Below are 16,094 nucleotides of genomic sequence, written 5' to 3'. Positions count from 1 at the left end.
GAATCTTCGTAAGACTGAACCAGGCCCCTGAGTGTGGGTGTGAATTGGGGGCCTGAGCACTTTAATGGGGCCACTGACAGTAGAACCAGTATTTATCCCTAGTGCATCAACAGGCTTTTGGAGACCCTTCCCGATGGAGGGACACTCTCTCAGCCTATCTCGGTCCTGCCCCCAAATGATGTGACAGACTTCGATGATCCCCCATGGGAGGCCTCACCCTCTCTGAGGAGTGGATGTAGGTAGGGTGTGATGGGTAGATGGTGGGGGAAATGGAAAGAAGGGAAGGAGAGGGAACTGGGATTGGTATGTAAAATAAGATTGTTTTTAATTTAAATAAAAATAATAAAGAAAAAGAAAGTTTAAAAAGGGGAGGCCAGTACTGAGAAAATGGGATGAGGAAAGACAAGTAAAAAAGAAAATTTGTTTTGGAGTTTACCATTGGCAGTGGTGCGAGACAACCCATGAGACATACTGTAAATGCCAGCGTACAGGAAAGACGTCACAAAAAACAGATGTGTCTGTAAAGGAAATGAAGACGGAGGACAACTCTCCGAGTTTCAGTGGCCAGCAGTCTTCAGGGACATCAATACAAATGTCTTCAACAAGGAGACACAGCTAAAGACTCACCTCATGCTTGGAGAAGAGCCGGACACCCTCCAGCTGGTGGAAAACTGGGTAGTGCTGGGAATCAATCTGGTCACGACGATACACATCACCCACCACGAGGAAGGCATTAAGTCCTGCATGCAGCAAGTCCCACTGGTGTGCTGATGTGTGTGCTCTCAGCATGTGCACCCGATTCAAGTAATAGTTGTCCCCCTTCTTCCTGCTGGGGTGGTCCGCTGGGATTAGCAGGCTATCAAAGTTCTGCCATGTAGTGACCACTGGCGGAAGCTGGTCATAGACGGAGAACAGAGGGGTCCTGGGTCGGCCCATGTACTGCCGGTAGAAGTGCTCCTTCACCCGCTCCTTGATCAGCCACAGAGGGTGGTACTTCTGGTTGTGCAGGTTCCTGCCCACCTTGGAAAGGACCTTCGGGGTGAGGTTGGTGTGGTCATCCTGAGGGTAGGATTTTCCCAGCAGCTCCACCACACTGCCTGGAGCACCTTGGGCAGCAAATTGTGATGCAGCTGGCCTTGAGCCCCAGGCCTGATGCTGATGGCATCTGAAGACATGGCTGATGTTCCTTACTAGGAAGGTGTGTTCATGGGCAGCTCTGATGAAGGCTGAACAGACCATCATGGAAACTTCTCACAAATTCTGGAAAGAATGCACAGAAATTGCACAAGTAAAGTTTCATTCTGTGGACAACAACGAATGTATTCTTGTGTTCTCTCAACAGGCTCACTACTTTCCTAGTGACATTCTGTCCCTGACATCACATGTCCCTGACATCACATGTCCCTGACATCACGGCCACACCACAGGAAGACAACTGAGAAAATCTATTCATAGGCCATTATAATTTGAATATTCTCCCCAGAATTCCTGTTGAAATTTCACTGCCATCTAATAGGATTAAAAGGTGCAAAGCACAAGGGCCCTACCTCTAGAACATGAGTGGGTTAATTAGTGTGGGAATGGGCTCCTCATACAAGGGTAAGCTCAAACTTTGTTCTCTCTCTTTTGCCACAAGATGATCAAACTAGAAGGGCCTGGCTTCATGGTAGTGCCTTGATCTTTAACACCAAACTCCAGAGCTGTGAGAAACAAGTTTCCTTTTATTATACATTGTTCAATCTGTGGTATTCTCTTATACCAAGAAAAAAAATGACTCTAGCTTGTTGGTGCACACCTTTAATCCTGCAACTAAGAGACAAAGGCAGGTGGATTTCTATAAGTTTGAGGCTATCCTGGTCTAGCATAGCAAGTCCCAGGCAGGTCAAGGTTACATAGTAAGACCCTGTCTCAAAATTTTAACTAATTAATAAATAAACAAACAAAACATGCTACGACAAAGCCTTAGTGTTTACTGCACTAAATCAGAATACTGAAGGTGCTTATAGGTCACTAATTTCTAGGTGTCCATCTTCTGTCATTTAAATTCTTTGCTCTATAGAGAAAAAGGCCTTCACATGCCACCTTGTTCAAATCTCATGAAGAAGAAAGCATTCTAAGCAACAACTACCTTTATTTTTACTACACTGTAACTTACAACCAAAAGAATCAGCAGAATGATCACCTGAAAGTTATCAGAGTCCATAGAGTTGGACTCACTCATTAAAGAGACTATATGTTCATATTAAGACTAAGACCTCTGATGGGCAACAAGAGAAGATTACAGAAAATACCCACACTTCACCTTTCTGCTCTCTACCCTTATAACTACAAAGCCCTCTTTTCCTTTTACAGAGAGTACCTACTGCCCTCTGGAATAATTCACAGAATAATAAAAAAAGCCATTAACTATACCTTTGAAAAAACATTTTGAATAGGACCTTGGGAGATGGCTCAGTTGATAAAGTACATGTAAGAGAGCCCACGTTTGGATCCCCTGTGCCCATGTAAAAAAAGATGGACACGACAGCAAGCATCTGGAAAACCATCATTGGGTCAGGGGCTCATGAGCCAGTCAGCCTAGCTAAACTGATGAGTTCCAAGTACACCGAAAGACTCTGTCTATAAAAATAAGGTGGGGAGTATGAGAGGTCCTGTCTCAAAACCAAGGTGGGAAATATCTGAGAAAATCATCCAATGTTGACCACTGGCTTCTACATGTACCTAAATGCACACAACCACATGAACACATATACACAGCACATACACAAACATCAGATCTTCTGAATAAAGTTATTACTTTAAATGGTAGAGAGTTACATTCAGTGATTCAAAAAAAAAAACTTAATGAAACAATACTAAGTAACAGACTATGCCAAGAGTGGGAAGAAATTATATTTGTGAATGTAAGTCTTCTTGCTCTTATTGGTCATGACATTTAATCTAAAACCCTTTGCATCATTCCATCAGTGACTATCCCTCCTCATAAAAGACAGTTTCTATTGTAATATGTGCACACAATAAGCCTAAAATAGAACAGAATTTACTGGAAAGGGGACACAAAGTTGACAGAAGATAGAGACTGACTCGGGGAGCAGCAAGAGAAAGAAAAATATATAACATTTTGTAAGATTATAGAATTTCCCAACTAATAGCCATCTCAGCAATCATGTGGGATAGATCATTGACTTCTCAGGTAAAATATGAATACCCAGGAATAGATGCCCAAACTCTATGCCTATTAGTGGAAAGACTATGATCTACTAACATTGTTTATGCTTTACATCTGGTGTAATTTAAAAAGCGGCACTCAAGAGAAAGATGCCATGTGATAGGCAGAGAGGGAGGAGACAGAGAGACAGGCAGAGAAGTAGAGAAGTAGAGAGAGAGATACAGAGAGAAAGAGAGACAGAGAGGGAGAGAAAGATAGGAGGTGGGCAGGGCCTTTTTAAAAGGGAATGTAGTGAATGTGCACAGGTTGTGCTCCTAGTGGCTGCTGCTAAGGATATATTCTGTCAGAACGCCAAGAGCAAGCCAGTACAGATGCCTGAATACTAACAACATCAAAAAAGGAGTTTTGAACTCCCTCAGGGACCATATTAACCAGGGTAACTAGAGATGAAAGTTGAAAATTTAGAAATAATTTAAGTTCTTAAACTTAAGTCACTCATTTTTTTTGAACATTCATTATGAGATAATTTAAAATATACAACTTGGTTACTTTCCTTCAATTCCACCAAAAATACATAACTCCATGGTCCATCAAAAGCCTATCTCACAGCACAACTGCCAGAGTCAAAATTCCAAGAGGGAAGAACTTCCTAGAAGCCTGTCCCTTAAACTATCATGATAGAGAAGCTTTCAGAGATTCCCAGGAATGCTCTGGAGTTATGCACATGGCATTGCTTTGTCAGAGTTATTTCTAGTGTTTTGGGCTGAGCTTCAACTGAAATCTGTCTTGCCGTCTACGTTGTTCAGTAACTTGTCCCTGCAGTAGATATGAATTTCAAATTTGCACATGCAGCCTTACACATCCCAGCACAAACCCACACTGTTAAGCTGCTAGTTACTCAGCTCAGTAGTCTTGGCAAGATATAAGAAAACATTTCTTTCTTCCACAAGCACATACTGTTATACAAAGTTTAGGACTGGTTGAAAGGGTACCTTTATACGGTTATTTATGGTTGCCAACTGTGTTTTATTTCATCAGCGTCTCATCTCACACACAAAAAGTCTTTCCAGGTTCCCATAGATGAACTTTATCCTAACATCCTGTAATGATCTTCTCACATGTCAAGCTTGTCCGTGAAAGTGTAATTTTTTTCATCCTCTTTTTGTAACTTTTGGTCCATCTGCTCAGCTCTAGTTTATGTCCATACTCTCATTTTCGATACCCAAACAATAATTCATTCTTTCTATTATCATCTCCTTTCAAGCAGGTCAAATGACTGGGATTGCTTTTTGGCTTTTATGAATTGAAAGCTTACCTCTGTCTCTACCAAATTTCTCCATGAGAAATGTCATCTGAAAATACAGGAGGCCCTGGAAGGCATCCCGAGACAGTGTTGTTCTACTGGTGCAGTGTACTGGCATGTCACCTAGCCACAGCACTAGGTAAGAATAAGGAAACTAAAGCTGGGCGGGTGGTAGCGCACACCTTTAATCCCAACACTCAGGAGACAGAGACAGGCAGATCTCTGTGAGTTCGAGATGAGCCTGGTCTACTAGAGCTAGTTCCAGCACAGCCTCCAAAGCCACAGAGAGACCCTATCTAAAAAAAAAAAAAAAAAAAGATAAGCCAGTACACATGCAGTAATTTAACATAAATGTCTTCGACCACCCATTAAACAAAGTTCAGAACTCTAAGCAATTTAAGTACTTTTCAAAGGCCCAAGTCTCTTCAATATAGTTCCTTTCCTTACCTGTAGTTTTACCCAAATAATTTAGGCCAAATAGTGCACTGAATAATTAAACAGAATAAAAATCATAATCCTCAATGTAAGAAATGAAATATTTAAATAAATGAACAAAGCAATCTAAACCAAAGGCCAAATCGGCCCCAGGCTTATTTTTGTACATAAAGCTTCCTAAAACACAACAAAGGGCATTTTTCAAAGCGACTTTTTCAATACATACATCCCACATGACACAAATAACCTCGAGCATGAGCTGGTGCTTTATGAAATGTATCTACCAGCCCCCAACTTTAACTTAACTCACTGAGAAGTTTTTTTGCACTGTTTGTAATATCCCCTTACTTAAAAATATATGTAGACTATACAAACACATAAAAGCAGAAAAAGTATCAGTGCATAGATTCAGTATTGCCAGTAACACAAAGGATAAAGGATGCCATCTGAAGGAAAGCTGGCAACTCTACAGACATATTCGTGTGGCTTAATCCTTAAGTCCTCCTCTTAGGTTCTTTATCACAAAATGGAAAAATGAAAATACACCATCTCATAGATAAAGGATTAATTCAGACCTGTTCATAAGGCACTTCATTCATTGCCCAATGAGCTGAAATAAAACTGACCCAGAGACTTCTAGACATCTATAATGCAGAAAACAGCCATGCTGTTCACTGAGACTGGAAATTTTGTTTGTTCAGATGATTTGCTATATGTTCATAGGATGCAGAAGGACTGCACATGAGCAAATTATAAATGAGCTAGCTATGCTGCAATTTCCACAAAACAGTAAGAGATGCTGGCCAAAACTAAGTTAAGAGATTAGTCAATGTCAACAGTGGTTGGGGCTGGCAAGATGTCTCAGCACAAAAAGGTACTGTTGCCAAGCTGAATAACCTGAGCTCCATCCCCAGAACCCACGTGAGGAAAGGAGAGAACAGACTCCCAAATGTTGTCCTCTGATTTCTACACAGGCATGATAGCACAAACATGACCCACAATACACACACACACACAAACACACTAAAATAAATACATGTAAAAATGAGGGGGTGGGATACTGGAGGGATAGCTCAGCAGCTCAGAATGTTTGCTGCTCTTCCAGAGAGCCAGAGCTCAGTTCTCACCACCCATGACAGGCAGCATGTAACAGCCTGGATGTAACTCCAACTCCAGGGAAACTGATATCCTTGTCTGGCCTCCAAAGGCACCTACATACAAGTAGCATACACTCACACAGACACATGCACAGATGAAAATAAACCTTTAATTTTTTTAAATGTAAAACTTGGACACTACTGGTAACAAAAGTAAACCATGTAGAAACCTGGGAATTCTGTACACACAGAAAACAAAATCGGTTCTTGGAGGGCATAATGTCAACTCTATATTCCTATCACTCAAGAGGCTAAGGCAGGAGCTTCTCAAATTAAAGACCCCTGGGGATATGAAGCAAGACTGCAATAAATGGGCAAAAACCTTGATTTCAAAGATTGTATCTTAATATATAAACTAGCTTCTCCTACATCATGTGGATTGTAGCCTTCAATAAATAGAAGAAAAAAAATTCAGTCTGAAAGGCCCTCAGAAATCAGTCAGTCCAAAAACTCAAATTCTATACATTAGGACATGCAGGCAAGTAGTCAGATAATCTGAGTAGATAGCTGTGGTGGTTTGATAAAAATGGGCCCTATAGGCTCATATATTTGAATGCTTAGTCTTCAGGGAGTAGAACTCTTTGAAAGGATTAGAAGGATTACGAGGTATGGCCTTGTTTGACAGAGTGTCACTGGGGGTGGGCTTTAACGTTTAAAACAGCTCAAACTTGGCATCCTGAGGATGAGGATTTTGCTCTCAGCTACAATTCCAGTGCTATGCAGGTCACCATGATCCCTGCCTTGATGATAGTGAACTAATCCTTTGAAACTGTAAGCTAACCCCCAATTAAATGCTTTTTTTTATAAGAGTTGCCTTGGTCATGGTGTCTCTTCACAGCAATTGAACAATGACTAAGACAATGACTTATCCCAGTGTCCTGATTCTATTTCATGTTATTACAGTCTCCATGTTCTAATACCACTGATTACTAGAAGAATAAACTTAACCTTATAGTCCTCAGTCAAGAGGATCCTGTTAGATCACTGTTAGAATTGAATGAATTAATAGACAGAGGACCCTACAACAGTACCTGGACCATTCAAAACTCTCAATAAATGGCAACTATAGCTGCTAATAGTTAACTTACAAAAGTACATTGGACATCTACTCCCTAAATTGCCTGATCTAACAAAGGCTAAGACAGCAAAGTCAACAGGAATCCAAGCCTCCACAAAGGGATGTTAGCTACCTCTTCCACATGGAACTGAGGGAGGGTTTTACAACTTCAGACATATGTCAGAACTTATTAGCATCCTTAGATACCACCCTCTCAAGTAGCCACTCTTCACCACTCTTCCTATCTTTTGCAATGTGTGAGTAGAAAGGGACTAGGCATATGCAGAGAATTTCCATATTTAGAAGGGTGAGGCAGGGAGATTATCACGACTTCAAGGAAAGGTCATCAAAGGCCATCCTTAGCTGAAGAGACACACTGCCACAAAAACACAGGAGGAGGAAGAACCTAAGGCTTCAATTTTATAACCATGTATTACACCTAAATTTTAAAGGTTGTTTTAGAATGTTGGCCACATTAATAATACTAGAAACTTTCTTTACCACCACAAATCTAGCACCGTAACTAAACTAATAAAACAGTAATTGATTTAAAGTTTACTAGGGACTTATTATTTACATTTTACTTATTTTTTTATTGTGTGTGTGCCCACATACACATGAACATGAATGCAGGCACCCAGAGCAGCCAGAAGAGTATCAAATCCCCTGAAGTTGGAGTTACAAGCAGTTGTGACCCACCCAATGTGTGTGCTAGGAATTGAACTTGGGTTCTCAGTAAGCATAGTACATGCCCTTAACAGCTGAACATCCTCTCTAGCCCTAATATGAACTTTATAATGGGTCCAACAGACCTACCTCCATCTCTCTCACTCTTGTGGAAAATCTAAGCCCTTCATGAGCTTATCAGGATAATGACTTCTCTGAACTACAATTGCCTTGCTGAAAAGAATCAATGGTGAGTAACCGCAGATCACATGAGGTGACCACAGTGCAAAAGCCATCACATGAAGTCAGAACTGTGCAAAAGCCATCAGACATTTGCTATAATGAAAGATATAAGATATAGTATATATGGTAAAAATATAAAATTTGACTGTTTCAAAATACATACTACATTTTACTCTACTAGTTTCCATTTTCACTCAAAAAGGATCACATCAAGAGAGTACGTTTTGCATCCTGCTGACAAGGATGAATAACAAAAAATTTCTAAGCAGGCAGTTTCCTCTACTACCTGTAAGAGAGTTATTGGCATAAGCTTTCTAAAAAGCAATTCAGCACTATCATGAAATTCAATACTGTTCACACCCTTTGGCATAGTAATGGAGGCTATCATACAGAAACCAAAATGAAGGCAAGATTTTAAAATGCATTAAAATTTTAATGATATTTCTATTAGAAAAAAAGTTTAAAAAAATGAGCATCCCAAAACAAAACAAAAAAATAATTAACCAGATTATAGAATAATTTCTCAATAAAATATCATCTAGCCATTAAATATAATGAATTTTGGGAAGAATCCTAAAGATACAAGAATATACTAATAATAATTTAGGTTATATAATTGTGTTATAAAACCTTACCTATACAATGCATGCTTACTATGTATACAGTGTTCTGCTTGCGTGCCAGAAGAGGGCACCAGTTCTCATTATAGATGGTTATGAGCCACCATGTGGTTGCTGGGAATTAAACTACAGGACCTCTGGAAGGGTAGGTAGCCTGTGTTCTTAACCTCTAAGCCATCTCTCCAACCCCAAATAAACAGGCAGTAGTGGCCCAAGCCTTTAATCCCAGTACTTTGGAGAGAAGAGCAGGTGGATCTCTGTGAGTTCAGGGCCAGCCTGGTCTACAGAGCAAGTTCCACGACAGCCAAGGCTACACTGACAAACCCTATCTCAAAAATAAATAAATAAACAAATAACCAAATACATGGTTGCCTATAACACTGTGTGCTAGACATAGAAGCCATGGGAAGAACTATATGAAAAGTTTAATAGCAGGTACCACTGATTCTTTATTTGATTTTATACTTCTATTTAATTTTTCTAAAACATGTGTGTTGTAAAGTTTATTTTGAAAACATATAGCTATTACAAGAAAACCGTTGAAACTGTTCGGTTGTGTTTTAGACTCTGTATGGCTGCATTAAACAGGAGTGTCAGTGCAAACACAGCCTTGACAAGATAACTAACTACATGTGCCACACACTTTACCATTACTTCTTATGAAAAGAAAAACAGACCTCTAGTGAGGGAAACTTTATACCTGCTCAGTGTTCTCTGTTCAGCCATAAATCAGCTATCATAACCAAGATAGCAGCTACCCAGTGCCACTTTCTTGGGAAGTAAATTTTAGGAAACTGATCCAATTGTAACCATGTTTCTCAATTATACTCATGAAAGAAACCTTTAATATGTGGGAAAACTCAAATACTATGAGGCATCTTAGTAAAGATGGAACACGTCTTACTTGTAAGGAAAAGATTCATGAAAATCAGAATGAAACTAAGGCAGTCCTGCTAGCCAAAAGGTTCCTTATACAAGGTTGTTGGGCCATGTCAGAATCGAGTTCTTTTTTCTTTCTCTCTCTTCCTTTCTTTCTTTCTTTTTGTTTATTTGTTGTTGTTGTTTTTCAAGAGAGTGTTTCTCTGTGTAACAGCTCTAGCTGGCCTGGAACTTGCTTTGTAGACCAGGCTGGCCTTGAATTCACATCTGGATCCAGAGGTTGTTAATATTGCCTCATTGGGTGAAGATCTGTAATAGCACAAGCAGCACTGTGAAGACTGGGGATGCTAGGACTCTGTAGCAAACCTATGGTTTCATTTTGATTTTGAACCTGTGCAGACCTGTTCTTCAGGAGAGTCAGGGTCCCTTGCCCACTAGACCATCTTTTTTTTTTATACATTTTTATTTAAATTAAAAGCAATCTTATTTTACATACCAATCCCAGTTCCCTCTCCCTCCAGTCCTCCCATGCCCTCCATCCCAAGCCCATTCCACTCCCCAGGTAGGGTGAGGTCTCCCATGAGGGATCATCAAAGTCTGACACATTATCTGTGGCAGGACCTAGCGCCCGCCCCCCAACTAGGCCATCTTATAAAGATGTTTCACTATTGAGAAACCAAATACCAAGACATCATTTTTCACAGTAAGCAGAAAAGTGGGCAGAATGCAGAGCTGCCTAAAAATCTACTTTCACTTTCCCAGGCCCAGCTTAGCTCCTGGAGCTCCTACAGAAATGATATGCAAATATGCACTCCAGCAGCCAATGGCTTCCTACGTAAATAACACAGTCTAAATAAGCTACATACTGCTTTCAGAAATCTTGATGTGGGTTTTATGTATCATCTTCTGCCAACTTGACTTAGGTGTACCTGCAGCCCTGGCATAAGTCTATGATCAACTCCTCCAGGCTACTCCTTACTCACCTCCCCCATTGACAATGCATCCGGTATTCTAATTTGTCAGGAGTAATAAACCACTCATTAGATATTTTCAATTCTTCAGTTCCTAACACTACCAATGCAGCCAACATCTTTACCTATCAGTTACATAATCCTTGACCATTTTTCATTGTTCTCAGAAAAAAAAAAAAAAAAAAAACTCCACAGTTTGCCCATTCTCCATTGTCTCACTGAAATTCTGCTGTACTGAGGACACCTCACAGCCAGTTAGTAACAACTCCATTCTCTGTGCTGCTGCTGCTGTTGACAGATCTTTCCAGTTCTCCTTTTCACTACTTCCAGTTTGACAACTCCTTCAACATTTTAATAGTGCAATTAAATTCAAAGTCAGAGAAAGACAGAGAGAAGAAAACAACAGAGACTGCTATCACCCATTCCACACTAAAATGTGTAAGTCAAATCAGTTCAAAGTTTGTACCCAAGTAAGTTTTGAAATCTATTTATAAGGGGAAACAAATTTTTCTCTAGGGCTTTACTCAGACCTGAGATTACAAATAAGAGGCCATGGGCTCAGATTTCCTTGGTTCTAAGTCCACTGCTTGCTGTCAGCCAGGCCCCAAACAGCCCCTTCTCTCAGTTTTAATCTTTTTCCTCTAACAATGAAGAAAACATGAGGGTCTTCTAAACACAAATGCGCACAAGCCTTTCTGCTGAGAAAGCTGTCACAGTCCCAATACTAAGTCAAGACTTCCCAAGGCCCAGCCCCAGCCTACCTCTCTTGCCTCCTCTTGGAACCCTTCCAAGCATGCACCTACTTCACAGCTCAGCGCCTGTGTACTGAAGAATGATTCCAGAAGGCTGTCTTTCCATAAACTGTATTTTCATTAATTCTGATCCTTCAATACAGATGTTAAGAGTAGTATTATAATTTTAATTAATAAAAAAAAAACCTAAGAGACCTTAAAGTAGCTTCATCTCATGCTGCCTGTGCTGCCTAGTTCTTGGTCAACTTGACATCAGCTAGTCATTTTAGAAGGAGCCTCAACTGAGAAAATGCCCCCATCAAAATGATCTTCGGGCCTGCCTCTGGGGCATTTTCTTGATTAATGATTGATAGGAGAAGGCCTAGCCTACTGTAGGTGGTGCCACACCTTCACATAGGTTGTCCTGGATTATACAAGGAAGCAGGCTGAGCAATCCCTGAGAAGTAAACAATTCTCTTGTATGGCTTGTGCATCAGTTCCTGCCCTAACTTCCTTCAAGGATGGAGTATGAGCTAGATGAAATAAACCCTTTCTACCCAAGATGCTTTGCTTTTGGTGTTTATCACAGCAATAGAAAACCTAACAAGATATAGACTATCAATGACATTAATTGAAGGAAAATGTAACTCAAAATGACTACAAAAATAAAGCAGACTGATACCAGGGGCATGTGATGGACTTAGGAGAATCGGTTCTAGAATTCACGCTATTTTTAAAGAAAGTCACAAGATCCCATTACAAAATGTTTACTTTTCCTGAATCAAAAAACTTAAGTCAGATGCATAGCTGAAACTTGGTCAAATATGACAAATGCCAAAAAAAAAAAAAACTTAAATGGGGCAGGGGGGGGCATAGAATAATGACTCACAGGTTAGGAGCAGTCTGCTCTTTCTGTGGAGATACGTTTGATCTCCAACATCCAGATGGTGGCTCACAACCATCTCTAACTCTAGTTCCAGGTTATTTAAGGCCCTCTTCCGGCATCTGAGGGCTCTGCATGTACATGCTACACTGGCATACATGCCTGCAAAGCACATATAACACAAAAATAATTCATTAATAAATCTCAAAATTAAAGAAGACTAAAATGCACAAGCCCAGGACCCTAGAAGCTACCCTGGCCAGAACTCCTTTCTGAGAGGAAAGACCACATGCCAGGAAGTCAGTCATTAGAGACAAAGTCACACAATGACATACAGATCTCAACTTTGGAGAACAAGGTTCTCAGAGGTTACACAGGAACAGCTTTGTGCAATGCACCAAGATCACCAAAAAGGCCAGCTTCAATATAAACAGGAACAGAATTTGCTGTACCTAACTGAGCACAAAAAAAAAAAAAAAAAAAAAAATCATCTATTATTGGCTTCATTGAAACCACTGGAACCAGCATTGGAAATAGTCACACATTTACATCAAATGATCTAGTCAGTAATCACTTGTGAACATGGATTTTGCTCCACTGAAAAGTAACAACTTTGGAGAAGAAATAATTCATTTTAATATTTCTGTGAGGTGGTAATGCCCACAAAGTACCTGTACCAAGAAAGTATTTCTTCAAAATTAATGACTGAACTAATAAATGAACAACTCCTACTCCACAGTACTCACAAAACTATTTCCATGAGCCCAATATAAAACAAGTTGCTCAGTAGGATCATTCACATGACATATGATCATCAGGCGTGTACTCTGAAACCATCAACCTGAAATACCATGAACTGCTTAGGAGGAAACATCAATACATGTGAGTGGTCTGGACAGCACCCCAACACACACACACACACACACACACACACACACACACACACACACACACACCTTCTCCTTGCATCGTCTATTTTAGGCAAGTATATTTTTCATAGAATCTGATGCACCTGAGTTCTAGAAATGGCTGCAGCCTCTGATTAACAGCAGCCATGTTTCTGCACAGGGTATTTCAACATCCTTGAGAAGCATCCAGTGAATGAACTCTTCTGCAATAACTCCTCACCATGTGTTTTCCTGATTGACAACAGAGCAGATATGAGACAAAGGAGGAGCACTCAGTGCAGGCAACTGCAGGGCCCACACATGAGGGTCTCTAGCTGGTAAACACCAGCTGCCCCTTAACACGCATCAGTGATCTTGGCTTGCATGTGTTAAGTGTAAGTAATTTTTAGCTCAAATAGTGATTTATTTGCCTACCATTGGCTTCAAGGCATATTTAAGGCAGGGTTTATAACCATCAGCAAGAAACTGACACTGGGCAATGCTGCCTGAGGCACATGGCTTCCACTGCTTGGCAAAGGCCCATTACAATGTTAATGAGAATGCCATTTGTCAAGATAATTATGCATGAACTTGACAGCTACAGAAAGCAGATATCCACGTGAAAGACAGGCCCAGGGCATATGGATCAGAAGCCTGAGAAATCCCTTGGTACGTCTGTCTTTTGTAATAGTGGCCTTTTGTGTAGATAATGTCTTATTAAAACATTAAGTCTGAGGGAGAAAAGTATGGGAGAAGCAAGTATTACCAGAACTATTATCTGTGCGCACAATCCATCTTCCCATTCCGAAGACTCTTTTCATCAGTATAACTCAATTGAAAAGGGACTACCAATATCAGTCTTTGATAATAAACACCGTGGTTTCAGTAATGAGAATTCTGAAAGTGTTTTCCAAACTGGGAATATCTTTATTTATTCAAAAATAAAAGAGCACTCATGAGAAAAGTACCATGTGATGGAAACAAAAGCACAGGAACAATACCACTTTCAAAGGGTTTTCTCTTTTTTTTTTCCCCAACCCTTAAACACAAGAGGAATTAGTTTGGATATCTTAAGCCAAAAGGTTGGGATATGCAATTAAATGGATGCATGAGGGAATGAATGCACACCAAAGATCCTACAAATTAATTGGATGATGGTTAACAAATGATATAAGATAACACTGTATTTGGAAGTAATCACTTTCACTACGTTTAACTTCTCAAAGTGTCATGCAAAATTAAATTCATGTTACCAGTATCTATTATGAACGCTTTCCTAAATATGGCAGGGGGAAAGCTCACTGTGCACAAGGTACACAACAAACAACACACACACACACACACACACACACACACACACACACACACACACACACACACACACACACACGAACACCAGTATATATACCAAGAGCAAAACAAAAATACTTTATGCTCCTTACTGTCTCAAGAAATCGAAGTGAAACAGCAAACTGCTGGTTTATTTCAACATTTATAAGCTTCCTTCTTATCCACCTCATTTTCAACAAAAGTAATTTAACTGTAGTATAGCTTTATATAATCCATATTTGGGGAGGAACAGTGCATTTATCCACAAACTTCAGCATTTAAAATGTTCATAATTGCCGGGCATGTACACCTTTAATCCCAGCACTCAGGAGGCAGAGGCAGGCGGATCTCTGTAAATTTGAGACCAACCTGGTCTACAAACTCAGAAAACTAGTTCCAGGAAAGCCTCCAAAGCCACAGAGAAACCCTGACTCAAAAAACAAAAGCAAAAAAAGTTTCATAATAATTTTAGTAATGTATATGTACATAACAGGTTAAATTTTTGAATGTTCAGCTAATGAAAGAGAAGATTTTCAACCAGAAATCATTTAGCAAGCAGAATGGTAATGGCAAATAAAATTAAATGTTGTTTCAAGTCAGCTCATTAATTGCATTTAAAAAAAACTATTTTAAGGAATTAGAAATATTACTGCTACACAGAAAAATAACCTCTGGGTTAAAATTTTTCTCCTAAGTAGTCTAAATAAGTTGATTTTTATCTACAATTCTCCAAGTAAGTTCACTGCGTATAAAATGCTGGGATGCTGGGTCTGACAGAGAAGAGAGTAAGTTACAGCACATGGGCACAGGACTGGCAAGCATGGGCCAACATGTTCCAATGTACCTCTCTGCAAAATGTGACCACAACATCGGCCTCAAAGCCCCCACAGCTTTTTTCTTACACCTTCAAACTTGAAAACAACACAAAGTTCCATCAGCTGAAAAGATGAAGCACTGGGTCATGATTCATCCCAGCTGCAGCCCACCCTGCGATGCCCACTGCCTGGCCTCGCCAACAAACACCAGCCTACCATGTTTTATTCAATATTTTCTCTCTACAATTTCTTCAAAAACTGAAGCAATCTTCCCAGTGATATGATTCAAGACTCCACTAATGCTTTATCTGCATTAAAAAACTGTCTTAACTAGATGTATGTTCTTGTAATCCCAGCACTCAGAAACTGAGGAAGAAAAATTTGAGTTCCAGACCAGCCTGAGTTACACAGCAAGAACCTGTCAACATTAATAAAATACAAGAATAAAATAAAAGAATGAGAAGGAGAAAGAGTAGGAGGTCATAGGAACTGAGTTATCTCCTCTTTATTATAGCTATGTTTTTCTACATAGAACATCCATGGCTCATGAAAACACTGTATCTGTTAAGACTAGTCTGTCTGTCAGTTTGTGAGCTACTTGAGAACACAATAAATACTCTGTCATTAAAAGGAATGTTTTTCCAAGTCAAAAGAAGTAACATGTAAGACAACAGATTTCCAAATTACTGTTTAGTTAGTCAAGAACTCATAACATCCACTCAGCTCACAATGACCTTACATGGCACCATCTATTATCCAGAGCAGATCTCAAGAGTCAGTAGTGAGAAAAGCCAATTCAGTCAGTGGAGGAAGCCAATTGAAAGCATACAATCAAACATCACTTTTAAATTAATAATTCAAAGATCATTATAACTCACACAGTACATTATAAACCAGAACATAGGAGAAAGACAGCAGCAGCCTCACACATCTCCATAAATTCTCTTCT

At 39.8% G+C, this 16,094-nt stretch overlaps 1 protein-coding gene across 10 annotated transcripts in view; it reads right to left on the bottom strand.

Annotated features, from left to right (window-relative positions):
• The window catches only part of Fars2 (phenylalanyl-tRNA synthetase 2, mitochondrial), a 426,758-nt gene that overhangs the window by 328,618 nt on the left and 82,046 nt on the right, over positions 1 to 16,094 (bottom strand). For 9 of the 10 annotated variants that reach the window (XM_035442921.1, XM_035442917.1, XM_035442919.1 and 6 more), the window contains one exon: positions 628 to 1,260. The exons of the other annotated variant lie outside the window; for it this stretch is intronic. In XM_035442921.1, coding sequence (XP_035298812.1) covers positions 628 to 1,242 — 615 coding nt within the window. In that variant the 5' untranslated portion in view covers positions 1,243 to 1,260. The remainder of the gene's footprint in view (positions 1 to 627; positions 1,261 to 16,094) is intronic. 10 annotated transcript variants of the gene reach the window in all.

The sequence above is a fragment of the Cricetulus griseus genome, chromosome 3 (assembly GCF_003668045.3).
Source record: "Cricetulus griseus strain 17A/GY chromosome 3, alternate assembly CriGri-PICRH-1.0, whole genome shotgun sequence".
Lineage (NCBI taxonomy): Eukaryota > Metazoa > Chordata > Mammalia > Rodentia > Cricetidae > Cricetulus > Cricetulus griseus.
This window is presented reverse-complemented; position numbering and strand designations above follow the sequence as displayed.